Below are 22,309 nucleotides of genomic sequence, written 5' to 3' on the forward strand. Positions count from 1 at the left end.
GATTAAATGTCTTGAGGAAAACTTTAAAATATACTATATACATAGGAGTATGTAGACTGCCTTGTCAGAACATGATTTACTGGAAGTAGAAAATTATAAGGAAGGAATGATAATTGTTAACAATATGATTGTAATTTGATTTGCCTTAAATGCGCTTTACATTTTTTTGCCCCAAGATAGGAATCTAAATCAAAAATGAAATTATGTTTTCTACAAAGAAGGATTATCACCTAAGAAGTACACTTGAAAAAAAATTCATGACGAAGTCTTCAAATATATATACATATGTATATATACATATATACATATGTATGTATATATATATATATGTGTATATATATATGTATATATATATTCTTCTCTCCCAGAATAAATAAAGGCAAATGAAGTGAGAGGCATGGAGGTGAAATAGCCAGCTCATGAACATAAGTGGTATCTGTATGCCAATTTTCATATGTGTGTATATATATATATATATATATATATATATATATATGTATATGTCTCGCTCTTCATCTAATTGTGTTTGCCCCTGGTATTTTGGTAAAAAGTTAATATAACAAAACTGATTATAAGACATATATGGGCTGGTTTATAATTACAGTTTTATAAAGATAGGAAACAAACCAAAGAGAACGGAATCAATCCTTGCTCATAAACATGAAACCAGGGCCTAATAGAAAGACCTGTTCGGGGCTTTTCTGATTTAATCCAAGCACAGGTAAATATGTTTTATTTTAGAAAAATCATTTTAAAAATGGATACAAGTTCCTTCATGTTATTTGGGAGAATGAGAAAAGAAAACTGGCAGTTACTACTAGGACTTGGTCAATTAAGATCACATGTAGGAAATAGTAGCAGAAGAAAAATTGGATGTTGCCTTCCCACTGACCCTCATAGGACACCTTTGATCTAGCCACTATTTTATCCTACTTATTATTTAAATCATCATAATAGATATAATAAATTACGTGTTTACATATTGTTTTCTAATTTTTAAATGTCTCTTTCTTCCTTAAAATAAGTATAAATAATATCTCATGTATTTCTTTGAGCTACTGTGAGAATTATGTTGATGACTACTCACGATTCAATGTAAATAATCACTCCTATTTTTCTTCTCGCTACAACTTTATCAAACTGTTCTCTCCCAGAAGAAATAAAGGCAAATGAAGAGGGAGGCATGGAAGTGAAATATCCAGCTCATGAACATAAGTGCTGTCTGTATGCCAATGTCCATACCCTGTTATACACTTCCATAGCCTACTTAATCAAAGATTATACCTCCACTGTTAAGAAAAGACCTATCATCATACTTACTAAGAGATTTTAGAAAAAAAGATGTCTAGGGCACCTGGGTAGCTCAGTCAGTTAAGTGTACGATTTGAGTTCAAGCCCTGCATCGGGCTTTGTGCTGACAGCTCAGAGCCTGGAGCCTGCTTCCAATTCTGTGTCTCCCTCTCTCTCTGCCCCTCCCCTGCTCACACTCTGTCTCTCTCACCTTCAAAACTAAATAAACATTAAAAAAACATGAAGGGCATTACTAGGATGACAGGTAGGATCAGATTTTAGTCTTTGGATTAGACAGTAATTTAATTGTTTTATAGAGCTTTTGTAGGGGAATGTTTTGTTACATATAGTAAATACACGCTGAAGTTGGCCCCCGATAAATGGCTCAGATAAAAAAAATATAAGTTCTATGAACTATTCTCACAAATTTCCTATGAATATGAAATTATGTTCAAAGAAAAAAAGAATAAAAAGGAAGGAAACTGAGGCCAATAAATACACATAAGATATCTTGTGAACATAACCTGTGAGCAGAGAGAGAGGGAGACACAGAATCTGAAGCAGGCTCCAGGCTCTGACCTGTAAGCATAGAGGCCTACGTGGGGCTCAAAGTCACAAACTGCGAGACCATAACCTGGGCCCAAGTCAGAGGCTTAACCAACTGAGCCACCCAGGCGCTCCCCTAGTAATGTCCTTTGTAGCAAAAGATACAGGCATGGCATTTATTTGTTATTTATCTTTACTGTCCTTTAATCTAGAAAGTTTCCTCAATCAGTCCTTTGTTTGCATGGCTTTGATACTTTGAAGGCTGGTTATTTTGTAGATGGTACCTCAATTTGGACTTGTCTTACATTTCCTCATACTAGATCCTGATTATGCATGTTTGGCAGGAATATTACAATTGTTATTATGTGTTCTTCTCATTACCTATTTCTGGTAGCACACAAGTTTAATTTTCTCATTACTGGTGATGTTAATTTTGATCACTTAATTAAAGTGGGATCTGGTAGGTTTATCAACCGTAATGTTATTATTTTTCCATTGTATTTAAAAATAATTTGAGGAGTAGACACTTTAAAAACATTTCCATTTATTTTTTTTGTCATCTGACTAAATTTTTTCTCATTGTACTCGCATTAGCAACCATTGATGCCCCTCAGCTGAATTCATTTGTATTATGATATTTGTTAAAATTGGTTGATGGATGTTTTTGACATGTCTCTCTCTCTCTACTTTTTTTTATTAATTTCTTTTCCTCCTGGCACAACACATTTTTCCAGGCTTATTTTGTACTTGGTTCCACTGTTAGAATCAGCAATTTTACAAGAAACCCTGGTTACTTTTACTGAAGAATGGTATTTAGAAACCAAGAAGTAGGGGAGCCTGGGTGGCTCAGTTGGTTAAGCCTCTGACTCTTGACTTCAGTTCAGGTCATGATCTCATGTTCATGGGTTCTAGCCCCACATTGGGCTCTATGCTAGTGGTGGGGAGCCTGCTTGGGATTCTCTCTCCCTATCTCTCTGCCCCTCCCCTGCTAGTTGCAGCCTCTCTCTCTCCCTCCCTCTCTCTCTCCCTCCCTCTCTCTCTCTCTCTCTCTCTCTCTCTCTCTCAAAATAAATAAATAAGCTTTAGAAACAAATAAAACCAAGAAGTGGGTACCAGGCTAGTATGCTCTTTGCTGCTGAGGTGTTACACGTCCCAAGTCCTCTGGGTGGATAGAGATAGATCAGAAATTGTTTTCTAAGTAAGATTCCTGACAAAAAGAAGTTCCTTGTAGAAATGGCTGAATACACACACACACACACACACACACACACACACACACATCTTTACTTCTTTTCTCCTTTCTATCTTTATCAACATATGTTAAAACCAGACTTCACACTGGTAACTCCAATCCCCAACCATTATCCCAGGGTTATTCTAGTTTTTGTCCTTTATCTGCAACTTTAAAGGTGAGATGACTACTTCATACTGTATTATACTTTATATATTTACTGATGTTACTCCATACACTTGTAGAAATGAGTCATGAATCACTGTCCCCGCCCTTTTACTTGGTTGGATCCCTCCTTAACACTGATTAGGTTCCAATACTCCTCTCTGGGTTGCTGTATCTGTCTTGGCACATGGAAATCCTTCTCACCTGCCTAGACTCCAACATCCCACACTAGACCACTGAGGCCCCCTTTAGTCTATTAACTCTGCTGAGGGTATGACACCCTATTCCAGGCTGTTGTGCCCCCACCCACATACAGATGTCTACCTCACTTTGATGTAGGACTTAATTATAAAGGAGGCAAAAAAGGAAGATAAGAAGGAAAATAAAAAGGAAAAAACGATTTTTGAAACAAAGGAAGTTAAAAGGGTAGCTTTTTCCAGTATTTATCACTGAATATGTAGCACATAATTTCATATGCAATTTTAGCTGCTTTATTTTATTGCCCCTTTGAATCTAAATAATCTGGTATAGTATAAAATACCATATAATAAATTATCTGTAATTTTACTAGGTCAGACAGGCCAATGAAATTTTGAGCTGTGATATTTACACCCGTTTTGAAATATTTAACTTTTTATATAACATTTCTCTTGTATCTTATTTAAAATCACATTGCATTTTCATTGTTCAAATTCTTCAGGAAAGACTACATTTTGTAAGCATTAAATAAAGAGGTCCCATCAAAGGAATAATGTTTATAAATGTTGATATTTAAATGTAGGTTTCTCATGTAAGGCTCAGGGTCTAATTCATTTTTAGATCTCCATTACAATTTCAGTTGAATCTACCTCTTTCTGAAACAAATTTTAGGTATGCATTTATCACAAAATTTTAAATATTAAGAAAATCGTGCTATTCAATAAATAGTTCCAATAACCTTTTAGTTCTTACCTGAGGTGAACATTTTCTATTTTTCAAGCTGAGGGAAACTCAGTAAGTTAATACTTTCATTATGAGTATAGGTATCAGACACACCCAGGCCCCATGTCAGGATAAGTATCAAATATATTTTCATTTTTCAATGAAAAATTTTCCAGTATGGAATGTGAAATATGAATAAATGTGAGATATTAAATGTTTCCTGAGAATTTAATAATGTCTATTCATTATGAATATAATGTTCTATTTTTCATATTTTTTCTAGAATTATAAGCACTTAAAAATTTAAGAAAGTCTGGTCATTAGTAAAGTTTACCTAATAGATACAAACTTATATCATCTGTAAAAAAGAACATGTAAAATAGTGCATCAATATTATTATAATTCTCTCTCTCTCTCTCTATATATATATATTTGTCACATACATAGTTATTATTTATAAAAAGTTCATATTAATTACAAGGAAATTCATCTAATTTCCTGAGGCTTGGAATTAATATAAGTAGTGAATGCTCTGATCAGTACAGATCATATTCACTTCAATTTAGTATCAGTGAATTTTGATATGACTTAGCACATTTCATTTTCCTAGAATTTAATTGCTTGTTAATGGTTTATTCATATGCCTAAATGTGGACAGTCTACTTCCTATGATTTTCATTGAGATTAATTTTCTAATAACGTCGTGGTAGATAATAAATATTCATTTCTTTCTTTCCTTTCTTTATCCCTTCCTCCTTCCTTCCCTTCCTAAGTTCTCTTTCATGTCAATATTTTTCTTTCTCCTTCCTTCCCCAAGAACCTTTCATACAATCCCTTCTCGTCCTTTTCCCTTAGTCTAACAAAACTTGACTTGGAGAGTAACGGGTTCCAGTTACATAATATTTTGAGTATTGATTAGTTTTGTAAACTTTTGTTTTATTTTTTTAAATATGTATTTATTTTTGAGAGAAAGAGAGAGAGAAAGACAGAGAATGAGCAGGGGAGGGGTAGAGAGAGAGGGAGACACAGAATCTGAAGCAGGCTCCAGGCTCCAAGCGGTCAGCACAGAGCCCAACATGGAGCTCGAACTCACCAACCATGAGATCATGACCTGAGCCAAAGTCGGAGGCTTAACCGACTGAGCCACCCAGGCTCTCCAGGTTTTATAAACTTTTAAACTTCCCTTTGGTTTTTACAACTAATAACATTACTTCAGGAGTATATTTATATCATATAATCATATCATTATGATATATATCAGTATCATATCATATCAGTAATAATAAATACCTTTCTTAACTTAATATAAAATTATAGTTATATACTGGAACTCTACTTAGAAAACAGTTTAAAATATTTTCATAGAAGGTATGTATTCTATTAAAACATAATATTACAATAATTTTTTGATATTTCTCTACCTACTCTTAAAATGCAATAAATCAAGTTTTTGTATCATAGGAGCTATAAAAAATATACTACAATGTATATCTTCTGACTTCCAGTCTTGTAAAACATAATGGCAAATTCTATAAATATGTATGTATATTTTATATATAACTGTTATTTATATAACTAAAAACATAACTAGATTTCTAGTTAAAATGAATTGTATTCTACATGTCATTATTTCTATATCTTTAAGCTCTGGGAATAACTAGAATGTTTTCAAACAAAAAATGCAACAGTTTTCAATGGCAGTTATATAATCCTAAATTTTCTATTTGCCTTAAAAATAAGCTTACTATTTGTAGTTTCAACTTTAAGATTTTAAAACAGATTAATTTTAGTTTGTTTTCTATCAAGATGTCTTTTATTTTTAGTTTTTTTTGATAGGGTTCTAACTTTACATAAAATATAATTTGCTTTCTTTTTTAATGTTTATTTATTTATTTTTGAGAGAGAGAGAGAACACAAGCAGGGGAGGGATAGAGAGAGAGAAGGAGACACAGAATCTGAAGCAGGCTCCAGGCTCTGAACTGTCAGCGCAGAACCCGATGAGGGGCCTGAAGTCACAAACTGTGAGATCATGACCTGAGCCGAAGTCAGACGCTTAACTGACTGAGCCACCCAGGCGCCCCTATTATTTGCTTTCCTAAGATATTTTCGCCTTTTTTTTCATAGACAGTTCACTCATAAAGTTGGGGGATCCGAACCAAGGTTTAAAATCAATCTTGATTAGTAAATATGTTCTAAGTCCTCACTATCTTCCCTCAGATGCAACTGTTCTAAATTTTTAAGTATTGGTTCATTCCTCCTAATAATAACCTGTATCATTACTTATTAAAATGTAAAGCTATTTGATTACAGAAATATTTTAGGAGATCTCAGAAATTATTGTGCTATACTTACCAGCCAAAGCAAGAATATATTCTTGAAATCTTGTTCCTATACGGTTAGTGGCTGTGCAATTATATCGTCCAAAGTCATTGTCAGATGTAGGTGCAATCTAAAATAATCATAATAATAAATGTTGAACAATTTTAAAACAATATCACAATGGTTTTAAAATAGACTCTAGTATGCCTACCATCTTCACAACTGTTCTATTATTTACAACTCCTTGTCATATTCTTTTTTTTTTTTTCTGTATCAAGTAAGTATCACACCCTTTCAAGATGTAATCCATAGACCTGTGTTTCCATGGGACTAGGTGAAATATAGTTTAGCTATTAATTTATTAAGTAGATAAATGCTACATCTACTGAATAGAAAAATCACTAGATATTAATGTATGTAAGGATCTGAAAGGAGTACACATTTTGAAAAAAATATATTCTGCAATCACTGCAGACATGAACTTGAAAACAGAAAATTGTTCCCAAAGCATCAATTAACTCTTTGTTTTCTGTTTTAGCCTCAAGTCAGGCAGACTTAAAGTTCAAAAAAGGTTGGAAATACATCAGTTTTCTTTCCCTCTCATGATTTTATTGAATATGAAATATTAATGAAGGATGAGGACTCATTCTAAAAAAAAATAATAATCTTTCCAGGAAGGTACTTTGCAAGAAAAATGTTGCTCTTGTGTAGTAATCCCTGTAGACAGGCATATTATCTTGATAACTAATAACAGTATCTCGCCTCCATTTATGTTCAATTCTTATCATTCTCTTTCAGTTTAGGTGCAAAATAGCTGACCTCAATCCTTACACATTCGAAATCCATAATTAAGTTAACCTTCCAGAATTCTATTGCTGAACGTTGGGACCAACCCTGTAATTCTAATGTACCGAAATTCTGAAGTATCAATTCAGAAAAGAGATTTGATGATAGTAATAGATACAATTTTCAATCCCAGTAACTATTATTAAGGGAGCATATGCTTACAACAAGAGTTGCTGTTAATTTCAACTCTATCCCAAAAAGGGGAAAATGATTTTGTGGTAATGAGAGGCCATTAACTAAAAGTGCAATTTTGAGGTCCATTGAAGATGGTAATTCTGAAAGAGTACAAAAAAAATCTGTGTTATTCATTCTCTGGTTAGCTGTCTATCTAGGAGTAGATCATAAGTTTAAGGATTAGAACATTTAACAGTTCTTATGTAAGTACTTTTGAGTGATTAAAATATTCATTTTTCTTACATTCAGTTTTTAATAAACTAGGTTAATTTAACTTTAAAACAATTTTACTAGTGAGAAAGAAATCTGCCAACAAAAAATTTCTTCATTTTACAAGCATTTGAGAGTTATTTATATAGTCCACAGGAAAGAATGTGTACTGAACTGACACAATGCAGAGACAGAATGGCCATGACAAAGTATGAGAACTATCATGCAGCTCCTCCATATTAAAAAGGTAATTTAAATATAACCAGTTTCATTGGAACGTCTTTTAAAAGGCTCAATTCAAGGTTTTTTCACTTGTTTGTTTGTTTTCTGTTCCTGGGAGTTTGCCTATCCCAAGATAGAAGTTTCATAATTTTGTCTGAAATAATTTCTTTATAATGTTGTATGATGAACAAATACAGAAAACACCCCTAATAGAATAGATTATTTAAAAGAAAAGCACAGATCTAGATATAACCTGACCAAATCATGAGCCCGGCAGCATATTTGATGTGTTCTAGGAAAGCAATATGAAAACAATGTCCAAGAGTGGCTTGACGCCCAATATGAACACAATGAAATAAGAAGTAATCTTATCAAAAAATAAAATAATGTACAAATAGGTATATTATAAAGCACTAACTTAAAAATATTTAAATTTAAAATATACCAGTTATTCCTGCTATTTATCCAAGAACTAGGAACATCTTACATATGAAACCACTTTTTCATATTTAAATATGCAATTAAAATAATTCAAGTTACTTAAGATGTTGGGCTTTCATAGTACATAATAGAACAACATATAGTTTTGAACATCAATAAGGGCTGGGAATACATTGTTGATAAGGGAATTCAATAATCTTTTTCCTAAGCCTTCAAAAACTTGGTTTCATTTCTCTGTATTCCATTGTGAGAAAAAATCATATATTTAATAGTTAGCACTTTACTTAAGAAACAACAGAGAACAATAAAACAATATTATTCCAATCAATCCATTAGAAAGTTCCTACATCAATTTTTGCCCATATATTAAAAATATGTCCAATTACCTCAGGAAGCACTCAGGGAAAAAAAAATGGATGGGCTATAGAGATGAATTTATTGGCAGCAATCCAAAGGATTTATATAATATTTTATTATGTCTTAAAATTCATAATTTAAAAGATTGAAAATATATATTTACTCAACGTGAAAGGAAAAAATTTAAAATCAATTCAAGAAATCTATTATTGACCAACTTGTTATCAATTGCAAACTCTATTTTTCTATATTGTATTACATGTTAAGAATTAGCAATTATATGACTATTATAATAATTACCAAAAAAATAAAAATGTAGTATCATAACCAACTATATATGTTATTGATTCAAGATTAGTAATGCTTATCATTGCTTTTTCTTTTTTATAGTTATTGTTATTTTGTTTTATTTTGTCTTCTTATTGTATTAGTTATACATTAGTTATTTATTCATGATTTTAATTTGATTTTTGAAAATAGTATGCACATAAAAAGTGTATATTCAAGGTCAATGCTCTAACCAACAAACCGTGTGGCTGTGTATGAATAAAAATTGCTTAGTTTTCACTTTGGGATGGAGAGAAATGCCATTTGGGCAGAAGATTAAATAACATGAGAGCTTTATATGAATAAAATATTTAAATATAAAATAATTAATATATTTAAATGTCGGATTTATTACATGTTGCTTGAAATTGACTATGGAGAATTATGAGCTATCCCAGAAACTGAAAACTGGTAAAATGATGTAAAGCAGAAATTGCAGATTAGTCTGTCATTTAAACATGAACTTAAATCTACCTGTTACGGAATGAATTGTGTTGACCCATGGAATTCACATGTTGAAACCCTAACCTCTAATGTTATTTGGAGATAGGGTCTTTAAAGAGATAACTGAAGTTAAGTGAGGTCATAAAAATGGGTCTTAATGTCCTTATAAAAAGACAAGAAACTAGAGCGCTCTCTTTATGTGCACATAGGAAAGTCTATGTTAGTAAATGGTTAGAGGGAACATCTGCAAACAAGGACAGGGATTTCATAAACAAACAAACAAACAAACCACCCTGGCACCTTGTTCCTGGACTTCTAGCCTACAGAAATGTGGATGTGGGGAAGGGTTTCTTTGTTGAAACTACCCAATCTGGTATTCATTATAGCAGCCCAAACACAGTAACACAGTACCCCAAACTAAGATTAAATCTAACCTTGGTTTTTAACTATGGTTAAATACCTACATTTTAGGTTAAATCCACCCAAATGTCTTTGCGAACTTGACCTCTGTGTCAATTCACCAATAGCTAGTTCTTCTAATAAAGTTACAAAGGAACCAATTTAAACCAAAATGGATTTAGACAGAGTAGCTTAATTATTAGTCAGCTATCCAAATAATTGGGGAAGTAATGGTTAAACCCTTCTATCAACCAAACATTTCACTAAGTCCAGTTACCAGGTAGAAGACTTAACAAGGCACCAATGAGAACACCTTGAAGTTCATGCAGTCTGGATATCAGATGTTATTTTAAACCATGCATCTTTAAAATTTATGTAAACTGAACTACAGGGAAAAAATATAGTGTCCTTTCAGCTAAATAAGGCTGGTGGGGAAGATTCCTAATTATATTGAAAGAATGATAAACTGGAAGGGTCCCTGATTATGGTCATAGAAACACAAACTTTGGGAACTGATACAGACACATAATCAGCAATTACTAAATAAGAGGTAGTGTACTCAAACAGAATTTAAAGCCCAGGCACTAGGCAGTATAAAAACAATGATATACAATCTTAATTTAAACTATAAAATGAAAGGCGCCTCTGTGGCTCAGTTGGTTAAGCGTCCAACTCTCTATTTTGGCTCGGGTCATGATCTCACAGTTCGTAAGTTTGAGTCCCGCCTTGGGCTCTGTGCTGACAGTGCAGAGCCTGCTTAGGATTCTCTCTCCCTCTCCCTCTACCCCTACCCCTACCCCTGCTCTCTCTCTCTCTCTCTCTCTCTCTCTCACAATAAATAAACTTAACAAAATAAAATATGTATACATGTAAAATACATATACAAAATAAAATGAAATGAGGCAGTGAACAAGTAAATCTGGTTTATTTAGAAACTTGTAAGTATGTAACAGCAAGAAGTAACATATGCCAGTCCTAGAAACAAAGCATAACCTCAAAAACAATGGCTACAATCAACAGTGAAACTGAACTTTTGGCCCTCGATAACTGATGAATTAATTACTCATTCCCTCACTCTATTTTTTCCTGATATAACTGACTTTTTCCAAATATTACTTCATGAAAAATAATGGCTTTTGCTATACACTCATAATCCTACATAAGTAAATTATGAGAAATTAATCATTAATGGGCCATGATCCAAATGCATAAAATTTCCTTTTTAAGTAAAAGGACATGAAAAATATACAATAAGATTTGTATGTGTATATGTATTATATGAAATATATAAGTGTATTTATATCAAGGTATTTAAAAATATAACATAATAGTTAACTGCTAAAATAATACAACTTATTCATATGTACATAAAGACTTACCTCTAATATCATCTTTCTCCCTGCACTATATGTCTTTAAATTAGTGGTGTTTTTAGCTGGCAAGACTAATTTCTCTCTTCTCCAAAGGACTGATGCTGGTGGATTAGATTTCACATCACAGCTTATATTGATCGGGTTTCCTTCCCAAGAGTAATAAATTGTTTGGTTTGATATAAACTTGGGAGCATCTGTAAAGCAAAATAACGTAACATTTATAGACCTTTTCTTTTAGGTAAATAATCAATTAGCGTTAACAACAGTAATTATTACTCAACTACAAAAAAAAAGCCACATGGGGCGCCTGGGTGGCTCAGTCGGTTAAGCGGCCGACTTCAGCTCGGGTCATGATCTCGCGGTCCGTGAGTTCGAGCCCCGCGTCGGGCTCTGTGCTGACAGCTCAGAGCCTGGAGCCTGTTTCAGATTCTGTGTCTCCCTCTCTGCCCCTCCCCCGTTCATGCTCTGTCTCTCTCTGTCTCAAAAATAAATAAATGTTAAAAAAAAAATTAAAAAAAAAAAGCCACATCAATTCTAATTTCATATATTTAGTGTGTGACAGAACTCATGAAAATATGTTGCTTGACTCTTTCATCAAATAATTTTAAAATTAATATAAAAATATTCAAAGTTTGTCAATTATTAAAACATGAAACATTAGTGTACAAAATTTGCTTTTAATAATCTGAGAAAAAATTATCTATCCAGTTAATTAATAGCTATGTACGTATATGAAATCTGTTTCCACAACAAACTTCATTATAAAGTGAGAGTTTAGGATAATGGAATCAGTGGTCATGTGTCATTTTTAAATCTTGTCTTATTCATATAATTTCTTTTATAAGATATTTTGAAGCATATATAAAATCTAAATTGAAATGTCAATATCACAATTAAGAGACTTTTTTTTTTCCTGAAAAATAATTTGCAGTTTTAATTAAACCAGAGATGATTTAATTTAATTGACAAAGTTGATTTGAAAATTAATCAGTGCCTCTGAGGGTCTGTCAAAACTGAGGCCCCTACATCAGACCTCTGTAAAAACAGTTAAGAGAAAATAGACAATATTATTATATTGTTTTATCAAAATAACCTAATTGCGAAGACACACAAGCGTGGTTTTTAGCCTTGCTCCATGCCAATCACAACCTCTTCAAATTTCAGTATTCTTGACTGTATAACTATTTGAGAGAATTCATTTTTAAAATTTTTACTAAATATCATAATCCTAAATTAAGTGATAGCTAAAATGTTGCTGGTAGAAAATGTTGATTGTTATTGTTATCAATTATTTAGAACTTAGTATCATTTCACAGACTATCAATTTCAGTTTTGTTTTGTTTTACTACCTGTAATTACTTAAAAATGAGCTACACCAATTTTGTTATATCAATAGATTATATATCTGATATATAAGAATTGTAATTTATAGTACAAATGCACAAGTAATTTTAAAATCCTTGTCCTTTATTTGTTTTAGTGTATGTTTTTAATGCCAATCTCACAGATTTGAATATTATCATAACACTGGTATGGAATATTAATTGAATGTTTTCCATGTAAGACAGTAGGATGGTACATTTTATTCTGTTTTATCTTTTTAATAACCTTGTGAGGAAGGTGCTATTCTATTTTAAGCATGAAGGATCTGGAGTAAGGGCTGTGCAGCTTATTCTAGCACTAAGCTGTAGGTGTGGGATACGAATCTAGGGTGATTTTAACCAGAGGCCATTCATTAGATAGCCATTCAACCCAGGAACAAAATTATATCATTCAGTGCTAGCAACGTGTTGGTGATGTGGACTCTATCATACGTTATTGAGGTAAATACAATTTGAACAACCCCTCAGGAAGATAAAGAGCCTTAAAAACCTTTATAATTTTGATTCTGCAATCTGGTCTTACGTTTCTCTCCAGAGAAAATAAATAGAAACATCCAAAGTTTATATAAAGGACTTTTAATGCATTATTATCTTAACAAAAACTCAAAACAACTTAATGTCCCTCAAAAGAGAATTGTCTAAATAAGCAGTAACACATCTTGGCCCTTAGGTGTGCTTAAATATCACGCAGACATCTCTACCTATGGTTATCCTCAGCTTGCAGGGTGCCCGTCCTTCCCGTCTGACTGTCTTCAAAACTGAGCCCCACACTTCCTCAACGCAGCCTGTCCACAACCTTCAGTTGGGCGTGGGCTTCTGTACTTGGTGCTCCCACAGACTCTATGTTTTCCCTCAGCATGGTCACAGGCATTGGCCGGATCCATGTCATTGTGTTTTCACTAAATGCTCTGACTCTTACAAGTTAAGATATGCCTTGTTCACAATTATATACCTGATAGCTTACACGGTGTAAGGTGCTTACTCAAAAACCGTACATCAAACTTACTTGAACTTAATCCGCCAATTAATTTTCAATTCAACAGCTCAGTTAAATTGAACGGAAGGTATTTTCAAGGAGAAAAGAAAAAAAGAAAAAAAAAAGAAAAAGAAGACCTTTTTCAAGGCGTGGAAAGACGAAGTGAAAAATCTAGGAACGTATAACTAATTAGGGGTACAAGTGTGAGAGAAGCCAAACTTCCTGATGTTCAGAGTGAAAAGCTAAGGTTATATAGATATACAGCTCTATCTGTAAAACATTTTATTACTCTTCATAAATATGAAATATAATCTCTTTAACATTATCATATTCTAAGGAAAGGTTTATGGATAATTTACTTGCATATAAGTATAGCCCAATATGAAAATCATACATGCTAATGGAACTATTAATAGACGGCTGACTCACAGTCTACTCTGTCCATGATGCGGCATCTGTATAAATATGTATTATATTACTATAATTTGACCATAAACTTAGGGCAAGATTTGATTTTTCTCCAAAAGCAAGCAATTGCTACTAATTGTCTGCCTAATAATCTCAGTAGGAATTTAATTTGGAATCACTGATGTTGAGTGCAAACACGCTGCAGGCAATACATGCTATCCTGAAAGGCACATTAAAAAAAAATGTATTTGTGGTGTGAGGCAAGAAAATATTGATAACTTCCATCTACAATAAAACATAAAGTAAATTCCCATACATTACATGCTTTGTAGACTCAAAACACTGCCAATGCAGCAATATGCACTAGCACAACATTGGCACGTTAATAAAACCGAACAATTGGTGTTGGGTCACTGTTTGAAGAAGGATACGATTCTGGCACAGGCAACATGAGAAAGCTTCAGGCTAAAAACAAGCAGCCATATTTCATGTTGATAATCAAAAAGAGTGATTTTCAGAGAATTGGCCTTTTTAAAGAGTAGGCCTTTCACATCCTGAAAGACTTGAAGTATTGTGCCGAACAAATAAACTTTGGCAGTTAAGAAAACAGCAGGCGGAAGGAGGAGGAGAGAGGAATACGGCATCAATAAACCATAAAGAAATGGAAACATCTCTCAGGGCATTATATGTCCCCCAAATCCTAGTGAAGCCCAAAATAAAATATTCTACAAAATTCAATGAACAGAAATAACTTTATGGGAAAAACACATTTTTTATCTGAGCAAAGTAGTGAAAAAATCAGAGAAACGTGAATACTGACACGATAAAATATGTCATTCGCTGGATGGAAAAGTAGCGGTGTCCCTTCAGAAAGCTTCAGGTAACAATGAGAACCGAGGAAAGTGGCAAAAATGCCCTCCTTGACAAAACTTTTGTCAGGTTTCTATAACCCTTTTTAAAAAAAATGTGTATGTATGTATGTATGTATTTATTTATTTTTATTTTTTATATGTAATTTATTGTCAAGTTAGCTAACATACAGTGTCTACAGTGTGCTCTTGGTTTTAGGGGTAGATTCCCATGATTCATCATCACTTACCTACAACACCCAGTGCTCATCTCAACAAGTGCCCTCCTCAATGCCCATCACCCATTCCTCCCTCTCCCCAGCTCCCCCAAGCAAACCTCAGTTTGTTCTCTGTATTTAGGAGTTTTTTATGGTTTGCCTCCCTCGATTTGAAACTATTTTTTCCCCTTCTCTTCCCCCATGGTCTTCTGTTAAGTTTCTCAAGTTCCACAGATGAGTGAACACATATGATATCAGTCTTTCTCTAACTATTTCTGAGAGAGAGAGAGAGAGAGAGAGAGCACAAGCAGTGGTGGGGGGCAGAGAAAGAGGGGAACAGAGGATCAGAAGCAGACTGACAGCAAAGAGGCTGACAGCACAGAGTCCGAGAGTTCATGACCTGAGCCAAAGTCGGATGTTTAACCAGCTGAGTCAACCAGGTGCCCCTCTATAAGCCTTTTTATAAGGACTAGGGTTTATCCTCAGGACCTTCCCTGATCAGCTGCGTTCTTCAGTAAAGAATCCTGAGCCAGTTTAGTGGAAATCTTTCGATCCTGGATATCTCAGTATCTTTGAAATCTGGTCAAGTTCCTTATTACCCACCCTTAATGCCCATATACGTGGCTTACTTTTATAAGAATTTCGTCAGGTTAGTTTAGCAAGAATCACATTGTAGTTGAAATGTAATCAGGTTTCTCTTAGGAATTTTCCATCCACTGACTTCCATCATTCTGTTCAATGACTGTAAGTCTCCACCTACTTTTGTTGTCTTTGGAATTTAGTTCAATCTCTCTCCCCCATTAGAACAATCGTGACCCCTATTGCGATCAATTTAAATACAAGTCTACCTTAACATTTTTAAGCGCCAACATAATTTCTCTCTGACAAAAGGTAGAGTACATTCCCCAAAAAAGGCAATTAAAGGAAAACTTGTTTCCTTTTGTTTAAGAAGAAAGAGAAAAGCAAAGAAAGACATGAAAGAAACATGGCGGTGTTAGAATCTATTGGATTATTTTCTATAATTTTGAATGAAACAGTTTTGAACAATCAATCACACAATAAAGAAATTCACCCCAACCAGACTTTCATGCAGGGAGACAGGGAAGATTTATATCCAACTGTTTGTGTATTCACCAAGTTCTCCTTACGCAAATAAGGGATCTTTGTGTTTATTGTATTTACCTATGAACAAAGTTAAACTTGTAATACTTTCGTGCACATGGTCATTTTAAGTTATGCAGAACTGGGACAGATATCATAGCATCAAATATCTGAAAAAGGAACCGGAGAGTCCTCTACAAATCTTTGTTCTACACACAAGAAATTTGACTCTTGGATATTTGGGAAGGTGGTGGCAGAGACAACCCGTAATCTTTTGCTCTTTTTGATCAGGTTATGAAACCACAACACTATGCCAGTTATTCTATTAATAACTAAGTACATTCTCAGAGAGTGGTTTTAATAGATCATTAATAGTGAAATTAGTGTTTGAAGTGATTATACCAAGTAATCAAGAAGTATTTCACTAGTCTTGTATGCTGCATTTAAGCAATAAAGGAAACATGTAATAGAGTTTGGAAAAAAATTTGATGGAAACAAATGCACATTGGTACACTCATTTCAGGATGATGTCAATAAAATGAGATAATTAACATCATAACCACTTTGCCAATTTCTCTGCTGAGGTATGAGGAGCTAAGATGTAAGATGAAATGTATTCTGGGGCATGTCGATTATTTTCTGCACTCGGGGTTTTATGGCTAGAATCACATTTTGGCAACATACCCTTGAATAGATAGTGCTTAGATGAAAATTCAGGAGTTAGTTAACCTTACATTGAGAATTGAAAAATAACAAAAAAGAGTGGTGAGAAAGAGAAGGAGAGAGAATGAAAGAGGGCAGGAGGAAACAGGAAAAAAAGAAGGAAAATAAAATTAAAAAGGACAAGAAGACAATAAAGTGTATTTTGCTTTGTTGTAGAATTTATATTTCACAAATAGTTCCTGATTTCATCCAGTGCTCTCTTCTGCGTATTGGGGATCAAATGCTGAACATGAAAGACAAGATCCCCACCTTCTTGAAGTTTTTATGTTCTCTCAAGTTTATTTTATAATTTGGGGTAACTTGAACCAACTCACTGATACACTTACATCAAGTTCAGCATCAAAACACAAAAAAACTAAAATAGTAAACTATGAATTTATTTAAAACTGTAAACAGAGAGAAAAGTAAACCCATTCTTTCAATATCACAAAGTCAAAGATAATGCTCTAAACTTCAGTTGGAAAATGTGAATATACCTTTTATTCTTAATTAATAAGATATGTTAAACTATTGTATATAATTTGATTGGTTGGGGTGTCTGGGTGGCTTGGCCGTTTAAGCATCTGACTCTTGATTTCAGTGCAGGTCATGATCTCAGTTCATGAGATAGAGCCCTGAATTGAGCTCTGTGCTATTATCACAGATCCTGCCTGGGATTCAATCTCTCTCTCTTTCTTTCTCTGCCCCTCCCTGTTCACGTTCTCTCTTCTTTCTCAAAATAAATAGACATTAAAAAATAAAATAAGGGGTTCCTGGGTGGCTCGGTCAGTTAGGTGTCCAACTTCAGCCCAAGTCATGATCTCACAGATCCTGAGATCGAACCCCATGTCAGGCTCTGTGCTGACAGCTCAGAGCCTGAAACCTGCTTCAGATTCCATGTCTCCCTCTCTCTCTAGGGGATCAGGCAGATGCAAAAATATATAAGTATAATGAAGGCAATATGTATCACAATAGAAGTGGAATGGGTAAGGTTCTTGTCTGAAAGGTATCAGCACTGAGCCTAATTAGGATATGCAGGGGAGGCTCAAAGAAAACTTCCCAAAGATCATGATCCTTACTTCTAAATTTTTTGAGCATATAAAATGTGTTGAATACAGTGCTACATGCTTCCCATGGATTGTCACAACAAGCCTGACATTAGGAATCTGGACACACACACACACACACACACACACACACAGGCACGCGCGTGATGAACTACCAGTGGAAGCCAGAATTTTGCAGCTGCTGTTTATAAGTAAAATATTACATTAGAAATAATGTCAGGCCTGCCATTGGATTCAAGTCCCAACTCTGCCAGATAGCAACGATGTCACCTTGATTTTTTGTTTATTAGTTTGGGCTTTGGGTTTTTTTATTTTATTTCTTTTTAGAATTAATAGTTGAACAAGTTTCTTTAATCTCTAGGAGTTTATTAACACAGAAAACATGAATCTTGGACAAATTAAAAATATAGACAGAGGATTATAATATTTACCATATATAAAGAGGCATTGGACCATATAAAAGGTGAAATTTGTTTTTGGTTAAAATTATAAATTCCTCAGGATAATGTTAATTATCTCAAGTTTATAAAAGCCTCTGGTTGGTAGTTTACTATACATACATACATGTAATTTTATGTATATATATATATGCATGTATGCTTATAGTGAAAATGAAGAATAATGCTTTTAGTAAATACCATTTTAATAAGTTAACATGTTTAAAACCAAAGGATGCATGTGAGAAAATCATGTGAGTTCCTCAGTGGCAAAAATATTGGGAAGTACATGATTTTTAGGCCCCCATATTTTCTACTTCTAATTACATGATTAATAAAACTATATTTTTGCACAGACTGTGAGAAGAAAAATACATAAAACTGGATGTAAAATGAATACAATTCTTAACAATCAAAGAACTATGTTCTCCTATCTATCATCACAATGGAAAGATCTCTAAAGTATAATTATTTAAATCTAATTAAATGGAAGCCGTATAGGTAAAAAGCTGAGCTAGAACATTTCAACAGGACTTACATCCATAACCTTAAGTGAATCTCTAATTTAAAGTTACCAGCATAAGAAGAAACACCAGAGTGTGTCAGGATCTGAATTTGTCATTTCCTCAAAGCGGGGATCAGGAAAAGTATGTTCCAGGCATACAAGAAGACATTAAAGAAACTTCTAAGACTGCTTTCAGACCTAGTGCCAAGTTACTCCTGTTTTGATAAATGTACTTTTAAATTTTTTTGCCTTATGGCTGAGACTTAGGGCTGAACATGCAGCTGGCACTCATCAATGCATTCCTAACACTGCACAACTTCCCTCCCTGATTATTTGCTTACTACAAGCTTTTCACTTTCTCCTGTCATTCCCTCTCAGGCTCTGAAGGCTTTTTTTCTGAACATGGTTTATTTGTGGTTGGTAACTGTGACCTGAGTAAAGTCTTACGTTCTTGCTGAGTGCTGGTCTGAATTCCTGAAGTCAGCTTGCTCATGAGCTGGCCAAAGCTGATAACGACACACAACACACGGGCTTTGGGAGCTGAACTATAAAAATCTTTGACCTGAATTTCCACAGGTTCATGAATAATAGAAATCAGGCAGCTCACTCTACAAACTCACTATGCCCTATCTGTTTTGTGAATCGAACTGAAAAGCATAATAGGGTAAGATTGACAATCAATGAAAATAAATTTGTCTTTAAAAATCATATTGATGGTATAACATGTACTGCTCTTGTAAAACAATTTTGGGATCAGAGCAAATCTGTCTTGCACACACTCCAAATAATTTACATACTGCCATGAAATGCTAACCCTTCTTGTAGTCATCATACTTTGTGGTATAAACGTTTCCATTTTTTTCTTTAATATAGATTTTAAGAACCACGGTAAAATAAAATAGGATATTCTTAAAAGTTTGACATTCATTCTTCACCAATAAATCACAGTATATAGAAATACCATTCACTTCTCTCCCACTATCTGGTTCATTGTGTGGCCTGGCCATTACTGGCTTACTAGCCAACCAGTTTCTATTTTAAGACAATGTTGGGGTGCCTGGGCAGCTCAGGCGGTTAAGCATCTATCGGTTTCGGCTCAGGTCATGATCTCACAGTTTGTGGGTTCAAGACCCATGTCAAGCTCTGTGCTGACAGCATGGAACCTGTTTGAGATTCTCTCTCTCCCTCTCTCTGCCCTTTCCTTTTTTTCTCTCTCTGTCTCCCAAAATAAAAATAAAAATAATAATAATAAACTTTAAAAAAAGACAAAATCACTATTCTGATTAATCCTTTCTATAAGGTTATCCTCATACTTTTGAAATTAAAACCTTTTATGAAGATTTATAACATTTCACATTAGCTAACCTATGCCTGTCTACTTTGTCTCTATTTGAATCCACTTCAATCCTTAGACCCTCACCATCCCTGACCCTTTCCTGCGTTCAGCACATTGCACTAGCTTCCCATCTGTCTGATCACTATGACATACTTCATCTTAATGCGTCCATTTCCCAAATTAAAACAAAAATTCTCCCCGCAAAACCCACATAAGTTCCATGAGAGCAAGGACAATGTTACTTTTCTCACAGTTCTGTATAGCACCTGAATTTATATTTCACATCCAGTAGATATCCAGCAAATAATAGTTAAGTCAATAAATGAAAATCCAGGTAAGTGTGGAGAAAAACTATACCAACATTTGTCTCATTTTCCTAATATCACAGAATGTAGTACTTTAATCCAGTATTAATTCTGTGGTGATACATTGTTTTTCATGGACTCATTGCTTATTTTGTGAAGAAGCCAGCCCCTTAAATTAACTAAGAATTAACTGCACATGTTGTTTTAATATGTAAATCACCTTGACGCTTTTTTCAGTCATTGGATTTTCTCATTTGATTTATGCTGAGGGAATCTATCAAGGGAATAAAAACTAATATATCCTTTGGCACTTTTAGAGGATAATTCAATTAATAATTTTATAGATCCAGCTCTCCTGAATGTTCACTCATAGGCAGAATCAGCTATGGCAATTAACTGGATTCAGTCCATGTATCATGGGAATTCTAGTGGCTACATGGAATACTAAATTAGATGTGCATTTATTGCCAATTAACCCTAGTGTTGGATGTGCATTTTCTGTACCAAATTTGAAACAAGTTATGCATAAATCTCAGCATATTTTATGACTCTAGAGTCATAAGTGTCATATTAAGATAATGCTTATGTATGACTTCTTAGCACACATTGGGTTTCTCTTTAATTTGACTGCTATTAGTGATATAATTATTACTGATAATAATATAAGCTTGATTAGGAGTACCGTGAATTATTCTTCTTTCTCTTGTCTTAATATTTTTCCATAAATTGTATGTGCATATATATATATATATATATATAGTATATACATAATATATATAATATACTTTTATCTGAATATAAATGCATTTACAAAATAAAGGTATTTTACTATCTCTGGCTATTTCTCCTCTATTTATGCTTTATATAATTGAATTTTCCATAAAGCTACAGTATTTTATTTTATATATATTTTTTGAGTTTAAAAGGAGGCAAGCATTTTGTAGTTTATTTATTTATTTATTTATTTTAATATATGAAATTTATTGTCAAATTGGTTTCCATACAACACCCAGTGCTCATCCCAAAAGGTGCCCTCCTCAATACCCATCACCCACCCTCCCCTCCCTCCCACCCCCATCAACCCTCAGCTTGTTCTCAGTTTTTAAGAGTCTCTTATGCTTTGGCTCTCTCCCACTCTAACCTCTTTTTTTTTTTTTCCTTCCCCTCCCCCATGGGTTTCTGTTAGGTTTCTCAGGATCCACATAAGAGTGAAACCATATGGTATCTGTCTTTCTCTGTATGGCTTATTTCACTTAGCATCACACTCTCCAGTTCTATCCACGTTGCTACAAAGGGCCATATTTCATTCTTTCTCATTGCCACGTAGTACTCCATTGTGTATATAAACCACAATTTCTTTATCCATTCATCAGTTGATGGACATTTAGGCTCTTTCCAAAATTTGGCTATTGTTGAGAGTGCTGCTATAAATATTGGGGTACAAGTGCCCCTATGCATCAGTACTCCTGTATCCCTTGGATAAATTCCTAGCAGTGCTATAAGCTACAGTATTTTAAAGACTACATTATTATTATGCACAATTCTACACAGAAATTTAGGAAACAAAGCTTAAGTGAATCTCTTTCATAAAAACTACTAAGTTGTCAAAAGAAGAATAATCGGTCATACGGATATAACAGTGTTAAAGTTGTTCTATAAATAACAAAAACTCTCAGTATTATTACCATAATACAATAATAATAATAATAATAACAATAATTAATAATTAATAATAATAGCAACATTTGAAATAATGATG

The 22,309-nt window shown here is 33.7% G+C and overlaps 1 protein-coding gene across 1 annotated transcript in view; it reads right to left on the minus strand.

The window, feature by feature from the left end:
- NCAM2 (neural cell adhesion molecule 2) overlaps positions 1-22,309 on the minus strand; it is a 219,847-nt gene that overhangs the window by 97,131 nt on the left and 100,407 nt on the right. The window contains exons 9-10 of the mRNA XM_049629156.1: positions 11,272-11,459; positions 6,506-6,602 (exon numbers count right to left, since the gene is read on the minus strand). Of these exons, the coding sequence (XP_049485113.1) occupies positions 6,506-6,602; positions 11,272-11,459 (285 nt within the window). The remainder of the gene's footprint in view (positions 1-6,505; positions 6,603-11,271; positions 11,460-22,309) is intronic.

Source organism: Panthera uncia, chromosome C2, assembly GCF_023721935.1.
Source record: "Panthera uncia isolate 11264 chromosome C2, Puncia_PCG_1.0, whole genome shotgun sequence".
Taxonomy (NCBI): Eukaryota; Metazoa; Chordata; class Mammalia; order Carnivora; family Felidae; genus Panthera; species Panthera uncia.